We start from the raw sequence: 8,011 nt of genomic DNA on the forward strand, positions 1-8,011 counted from the left end.
GGCGGCGCGGCTTTTCTGCCCGGCCGGGCGGCGCGCAGGCTGGCCAGCTTCGGATAGGCGCCGCCCGCAGCCAATCAGCGTGCCGGGGACGCTGCGCGCTTTAAGGCCGCTGCGGGGAGAACAGAAACCAAGTTCTCCAGCAACAAGCAGCATCTACCCGGCGGCAGGCAGGAGCCAGAGAGGCCGGGAAGGCTTCGGAGTGCGCCAGCCACTCGGAGTCCAGCGCGCCCCTCGTCTTCCTACGCCTCCCACCCGCAAGGTCCGACTGGTCTCTTCGCCTGGGCCAAGCCTGGGAGGGGGTTAGGAGCAGCGGCACCCCCCTCCCCGCGGCAGCCGCCCCCCCCCGCCCCACCTCCGCCCAGCTTTCTCAGATCCGCTCACAGCCGCGTGCGCCCGGGCCGGTGCGCCCAGGCAGCGCCAGCCATGTCGATGCTGCCGTCGTTTGGTTTTACGCAAGAGCAAGTGGCATGCGTGTGCGAGGTTCTGCAGCAAGGCGGGAACCTGGAACGCCTGGGAAGGTTCTTGTGGTCGCTGCCCGCCTGCGACCACCTGCATAAGAACGAGAGCGTCCTCAAGGCCAAGGCGGTGGTCGCCTTCCACCGCGGCAACTTCCGCGAGCTTTACAAGATCCTGGAGAGCCACCAGTTCTCGCCCCACAACCACCCTAAACTGCAGCAGCTGTGGCTGAAAGCGCACTACGTGGAGGCCGAGAAACTTCGCGGTCGGCCGCTGGGTGCCGTGGGCAAATATCGGGTACGCCGAAAATTCCCGCTGCCGCGAACCATCTGGGATGGCGAAGAGACCAGCTACTGCTTCAAGGAGAAGTCGCGGGGCGTGTTGAGGGAGTGGTACGCGCACAACCCCTACCCCTCGCCGCGGGAGAAGCGGGAGCTGGCCGAGGCCACCGGCCTCACCACCACCCAGGTCAGCAATTGGTTTAAGAACCGGAGGCAAAGAGACCGGGCTGCCGAGGCCAAGGAAAGGTACGCGGCGTGCTAGCCCAGGCTCGGGCGACCCTGGGAAGTCTCACCCTCCGCTCCTTTTTTGCCCACCCCAGTCCCCGCAGGCATCATTCCGGAATCTGTACCCGCCGGCGGCGAGCAGAGGTCCGTGGGGCGGCGCCCCGGCCTCGGCGACGCGGCAGTGAAAGTTCACGAACTCTTGAGGCTGCCTGCTAGGGATTGGGCCACTTTTGCGTTGAGCACCCGCGCGTGGGTTTCTTTGGTGGGAAAGACTGTCGAGAACAGCTGGCTCTGGGTTTGTTCTTCCTGCCTTGCTGGCTGGATGCGGCGAAGAGAGGGGTTGGCCAGGGAGTCTGTAGATCGGAGGGAAGGGGTGTATTGCTTGGTGTACGCGAGGTAAGCTGTCCGGTGCGGTTGAGGGTCTCGAACCTCAGCCCTTTCTCTCCGATCTGGTCTGAGACGTCAACTCAGCCCCCAATGCCACCGGGCTCTTAACTCACTCTCTCCAGCTGGTGTATGGATGAGAGTTCATTCCTCACCAGTTGGACAAAGGGAGGAGTCTAGTGAAGAAATACCCCGGAAAAGAGAGATCTGGGGGAGTCGCTACTGGGTGTCGTATCAGAGGCCCCTAGCCGGGAGAAGACTGCCGCCTGCCGCGCTCCCTTGTGCGTGGCCGGGTTGATTTCTCTGGCCCCGCCGTCCCTGCCGCGGGAGAGAGGCTACAGTCGCTGGCTTCTCCCGCCCTGGAGCTCCCAAGCAAAGCTATATTTTGGGGAGCCGGCGGGTGAGGGGAGATCTCTGCTCCCCCCTTCTCATGCAGACACGGTTGCTGCTAGGCCGGGGCGGTTCGCGCCAGGGCTTCTGGCTGCTGTTCGGAGGCAATCCCGGCCGCGGGCGGCGAGCTCAGCGCAGCGCGGAGCAGAGCTAATGGTCTGGGGACCCGGGCACAGGGCCCCGCAGGCTGCCCTTTGTTCGTTGGCATCCCCGGGACCGAAGAACTGGCTTCCACGTTTCCTTCTGGGTGGGAAACCACAGAGTCTGCCGAATTTCGGAAGAAAGGAGCTCTCCGAGAGAGACCTTGCGAGGAAGGGAGAGTGCTGATGGGCGAGCGCTCGCCTAGGGGTGGCCGCCGACGCTCGGAAGGCGGAAGCGGCGAGCAGGGATGTCCAGAAGTTGACTGGGACCGGGTGCGGGAACTGACACTCGGCTATGCGGGGTCGAGCGACGCCCAGCCGAAGCCGGGCGGCGAAATTTTCCCTGCTGAGACAGGAAGGGAGGCTATGGATTGTTGGCGTGCAGCTTGAGAGGACAGAAGGGGTTGAGAAACCAACTAGGAGCAAAGAAACAGAGATTGCACGGTTCTAGCTAGCCTTTAGTTCACAAAACGGCGGGTCCCTGAAGCCAAGCGAGGGCCCACTCCTGGATGAAATCCGAGAGACTGGCTAAGCTCCCTGTGTTTACTCAGGGTCGCTAGGCCGCTCTGGGCACGGCTTCCCATGACCTGTCCTACGTCTCTGAAACCCAAGTCTTCGGACAGGGGCCGGGAAACTGGTCATCTAATTGTTTCCTCAGATGGTGGCAGGCCTTTGACTTGGGTCACAGCGAGCATTTGTGCAGTGGGCAGTTTGTCTCCTGACCATTTCTTTATCTCAACAACCATTTGTCCGAGGGCTTCCAAACAGTCACTTGGGAGCACGGGACTAGTTGATGGGTCCTTTAACATAGCTGCTCACACAAAATTGAAAGCACATTAATTTTTTTGCTTTTTTAAAATAAACACGCTCACCCGAGTTTGAGGAGTACGGAAGAAGCGGGGCTATCTCCAGGCAACAGGCTCCCCATTTCTCTAGTTGGCCTCCACCTTCCCCCAATGACCCTTGGGGATGGGTGGGAGGCAGAGCTCCTCCATTTGGGTTGGTGACAGATTGCACAATGGCCCTTTCCTCCTTCCAGCCCCCCCCCTTCACCTCACGCTTTTTTTTTTAACCATATGGTGTTGTCCTCTATTTCTCAGGGAGAACACTGAAAACAATAACTCGTCCTCCAACAAGCAGAATCAACTCTCTCCTCTGGAAGGGGGCAAGCCGCTCATGTCCAGCTCTGAAGAGGAATTCTCACCTCCCCAAAGTCCAGACCAGAACTCGGTCCTTCTGCTACAGAGCAATATGGGCCACGCCAGGAGCTCAAACTATTCTCTCCCAGGCCTAACGGCCTCACAGCCCAGCCACGGCCTGCAAGCCCACCAGCATCAGCTCCAGGACTCTCTGCTGGGCCCACTCACCTCCAGTCTGGTGGACTTGGGTTCCTAAGTGGGGAGGTATTGGGGTCTTGAAGGGACGGCTGGAGAAGCAACCAACATCAACAACTAGAGACACTTGTACATAGACGGCAGGAACAATTTTGCAGCTTGTCTCTGGGGTTCTTTGCGCATAAAGGAATGATGGGCTTTCACAAATGTCTTTTTAAAAAATCACAACCCACAGCGATCTCAGTTGAGTATAGTCTCCCTCAACTCTTAATACTCTTATTTCCCCTCCCACTGAAAGGTCAGGAAACAAAAGCACCTAGTCCTGGATAACCCAGACATTCATTTCAGTAGCCGCCCCTCCACCTCTTCTTCCTCCTCTTCCCTCTCCTCCTCCTCTTCTTCATCTTCTTTTAGTGAAGAAAAATTACGAATCAACTGGATTTTAATTATTTCCTTTTTATTTATTGATGGAGAAATGGTTTAGGGAAGAGGAAAAGGAAACGAAGAGAAAGAGAGACATGACAAAGAAAATAAAAACAAAAACAAATGAAAAAAAAAACCCTCCAGGCTGAGAGGAGCTGGCTGCGTTCTTAAGATGAATAGGAAAAATAAAATCATAACTGTTTTGATGGGGAAAATTAAGTTTACATTTTTCATATTTAGTGTTAAATAATTTTATGTAGATTAAAATAAAAGAACAGTATTAGTGGGGGAAAACAAGTGCCTAAATGTCTTAATGCTCTCTATGTGAGGTGGCTAGAAATAGAAGTGGCATTAGTAATACAACTATTTTTGTCAAATTTAGTGGGGTTTTTTGGTGATTGTTTTCTTTCTTTTTCTTTTGCTTATGGCAAACTCTAGCAGTGTACCAACAAGGGAGGGGAAGCCACTTTCCTGACCGTCCTCACTCCTACCCTCAGGACTTTCCTGCCTCTGCTGAGAGGACCCTCTATTCCTACTTTCTTCTTGCACAAGGGTGCCAACAAACCTGGCAACCTGGGATTTGTTACTAAAACAGCAAGTGTTTCTAGGCTTCTTTTCTATTGTACCCAAACCAGTCTAAATTAAAACTCAGTAGATCACCAGGAGTTTGATTCTGTTTCTGAGAAAGGTGAGTCCTGTATTGCTGTCATTGGGCCTATTTAGAAACAAGTCTGCTTGCTTACTTAGGAATAGCTATGAATTACAGGTTATTTTTGAAGCCTGCTACCGGAAACCAAGAAAATAGGTTAATGATATGACAAAAGAGAAGACATTTAGCCTTGGGTATTTATTTATTTTTTATTATTTAGTAATGCAGTTTTGTTTACCACTGTTTCTTCTCCACAGCATTCATGTTAACTCGGCTCTTCTGTGTTAACAGCTTATGAAAAGACTGTGAAAGCAAAAGCAATTTATCTGCTTTTTTTTTTTAAAAAAAGGGAACTTGAACACGGATTTAAAATTACGAATTGATCTGTACAAATAAGAAGCAGGCCATCGGGAGCTCTTTTCTCAGATAGTGTCCAGAAAAATCCCAGTGATCATGAAGCCTCCATGTTCTTTTTTGCCTGGGGCAAAATGATGTATCTTCTGTATTTAGCTTTTAAGACTAGTGAAACAAATGGCATTATTTATTAAAATTCTACTCAGGATAACAGGATTGGCTTGCTTGTGCTTTGTAAAATATTGTTCCCCAGGGAGAGTCTATTTATTTTCTGACATGACAGTTTCATAATTTTGATTTTTCCTCATCTATAAATGTCAACATTAATATATTTCTTTCCTACCTTTCCCTGTAGTTCTTGACCTGAACGGAATGGGGTGTGGATGTGTGAGATTAAGGCCGCCCTATCATGAGTTTTCTTTTCTTTTTCTTTTTTTTTAACTGTCGAATTGTTTGCGTTTAAAAGAGAAATGGTCACTGGTTTTAAATATAGTCACTTTTACTTATAATGCCATTTTCCCTTGGTGATGGACAGATGTGCACACAGCCGCTCAGAGACCATCATTTGGGCTTGGAGCTCCGGGTCCCAATCTCCCTTGTTAGTGTTTTGGATCATTAAGTCGGTGTTTATTTAAGTCACTAGGGTGTTTATTCTCCACGTCTTGGGCCACGAGAAATGCCACCCTCTGCAGGAGGGGGCTCTCCCAGGGAATCTCCACACATTCTTCGCATTCACGCCCCAAAACAAACACCCGGCCCAAAGATAGCTTTCGGTGACCCTGACAGGCTTCAAAGGAGACCGCGGAAATCTCTCTGGAAAATAAGGAAGGGCCAATTACTTTAATTTCTTACATGCCCTCGCTTCCTACTCCTACTACCCCCCAGTCTTGCAGCTCCTCTTGGAATAATTGTAGCATCGTGGAAGTTCTGTCTCCCGGGGCGCGCCGGCCCACTTCCTGCTCCTTTGGTTGGTGGAGCTTGGAAAAGTCTGCAGGTCTGGCTAGCAGCTAAGACGGCGGGTCCTGTTAAAAGCCCCCGTGATTACTGCTTGTAAACTCGTTAAAAGGACAGTTTTCTGTCATAGCCATAAACTCTTTGTAAAACCCCTGGCACTCGATCCAGAATGCGCATATTCCAGATGTGTTTAATAAGACATTGCACAATCTGCCTCTCTCCGCCATCCCCAGCGCAGTCTGGCTAAGAGCAGAACAAGCAGGAGGAAGCGAGAAAGCTGGATATTGCTCTGAGTTTTGTTGGCAATCATTTTAGAGTGATCATTACGGGGGGGGGGGGGTAACTAACTATATTTTTTTTCCCTCGAGGAAATCTCCGAGAACCAGCTGTTGAGGAGCATCCAATTTATTTTCTTGGAGTCAAAGTTTAACCGAATGTGGAGCCTCTTTTCGTTTCTCCTCCGCAGATTTCATAGCGCTAGCCAAAAATTAATTGTTCAGCCTCTTATAAAGAAAGTGGTTTTAGGACAAAACTTCACAGCATTTGCCAAGTGAAATTAAAAATAAAACCCACCAAATCGAGCGATGATTTCAAAACGTCTTCAATCTCAATACGAGGTCGCTGGGATCCGGCTGTCTTCTTTCCTTCTCCCGTGATCCTTTGGCTGAGAAAGACGCTTCTTAAGTGTTCTGAGGCTAAAGGGTTTGGCCATCAATTCCTGAGTCTTTGGCTTGGCAGGTGGGGATTCAAGAACCTGGACTCGAGATCCCTGGAGCTGGTCGCTGTAGGTACTGAATCTATTTTCTAGGTAAGGACAGCTTGGTCTTCATCTTGAGATAGGGTGGAAGCTACCAGTGGGACCGCGCTGGTGGCCTAGCTCCAAGTGTTGACTCCTGACTCCGTTGACTCTGGTCAGGTCGCCTTCCCTGAAAGCCACCGAGGGCCCTCTGAGCACCAGGTACCGCACCCCAGCGCACTTGCCCTCCCTCCGGCTGTGCACCCCCCCCCCCCCGCTTGCAGAGACCGCATTCGTAGCGGCCTCCCACGCCTGAAGGTCTTTCAAGGGGGCCCACGAGCAGGACTCCAGACCCAAGATCAAGAGGCCGGTGGCCTGTGCTTCTTCGCTTGCAGAGAACTGGGGATAGGGTAGGGGGTGGGTGGGGGCGTCTGTTCTCTGCCCTCCGGAGAGGCTGTTGGTGCCACTTTGCATTGAGGGGGCAAGGGCAGTCCTGGAGGACCTCTCTGCTACCAAGAGAACCACACCTGTCTCAGGACCCGGATTTTCAGGAGGCTCCAGGCACAGGGTCTGGTGGTGCAAAGTCCCTGATAGCAGAGGAGGCCAGTCAGGCCTCAAGTGAGAAAATAAGGCCTTGGGTTGAGCCTTGTGAGACAAAACAGCGGGTCATCTTGGGCGTCCGGGGTCATCTCCCAGACTCAAGGCTCGCGGCCTCATTGTTGAGTTTCTAGCACTAGAGTGGCACGGGACGGGACGCTCCATGGCAGGGTGACACCTGGCCTTGAAGTGAACTAGGTCTCCGGGCAGCATGAGGCTCCCTGAGCAGGTGTCAGGGCTCTTGGTCTTCTTCAACCCTCAGCTCTGGCCCGGAGTCTCTCCCCTTGCGACCTCGGCGGGGGCGGGGGGGGCATTCCCCAGCGGGCCTTCCCACTAGATTGGGGCCCTGTCTTTGGCTCTGTGGTTTAAACGCCTTACTCAAATGCGATCCAAGCAGTGCCAAGCAGGGAGATGGCCTATTTGGGAGCTAGTCGCCATTTCTACAGCTGGGGAGTGGCACCTGGCTTCTAAAGTACATCCTTTGTGGCAGAAAAGTAACTTTGTTTCCAGTGTAACCCGGTTGCTGAAGGGGTGAGGGAGCAGCTACCTTTGTCCCCTTTGTCCAGTCTGGGACCCAGAGAGAAGGCAGCAGCCCACCTGCCAGCATTCTTTTGTACACAAAACCCAGATTTAACAGAGGTGGATGGTATGGACAGGCACAGGTGGGTTATTCCTTTTCCAAAGCTTTCTCCCGGAAGACTCTAAAGAATCCTAGATCACCTCCTTCCGCCCAAAGCAGAGGAATCTGTTTCTGTGGCCACTACTTCTCACATTTCGCAGTGAGGGTACCAGAGGACTTAGTTCCATAGGTGCAGGTATGCTGCGTTACCTTAGCCAAGTGGGGACTTTGAGCACCCCAAATTCATAGAGACTCCTTCGCGGGTCTGACTGGGTCCAGAAAATCCACCTGGGAACGTCTCTAAGTGCGGGGGAGGGGGAGATGGCAGGAGGTAGGTGAACCAGAGGGAAACAAAAACTATAAAAAATATGTACGAAATGTTGGCTTTTCTTCTACCCAGAAGGCCTCGTTTTCTTGCGCATTTTAAACTCAGCAAACACACACACACACACATACACACACACACACA

At 52.4% G+C, this 8,011-nt stretch overlaps 1 protein-coding gene across 1 annotated transcript; it reads left to right on the forward strand.

The window, feature by feature from the left end:
- Window positions 1-423: 423 nt before the first annotated feature.
- Six1 (SIX homeobox 1) lies at window positions 424-3,271 on the forward strand. Its single transcript, XM_005343165.2, has 2 exons — window positions 424-983; window positions 2,977-3,271. Exons 1-2 carry the CDS (start codon window positions 424-426, stop codon window positions 3,269-3,271), a joined length of 855 nt encoding a protein of 284 aa, XP_005343222.1.
- The last annotated feature ends 4,740 nt before the right edge of the window (window positions 3,272-8,011 follow it).

Source organism: Microtus ochrogaster, chromosome 1 (assembly GCF_000317375.1).
Source record: "Microtus ochrogaster isolate Prairie Vole_2 chromosome 1, MicOch1.0, whole genome shotgun sequence".
In the NCBI taxonomy this organism is placed as follows: domain Eukaryota; kingdom Metazoa; phylum Chordata; class Mammalia; order Rodentia; family Cricetidae; genus Microtus; species Microtus ochrogaster.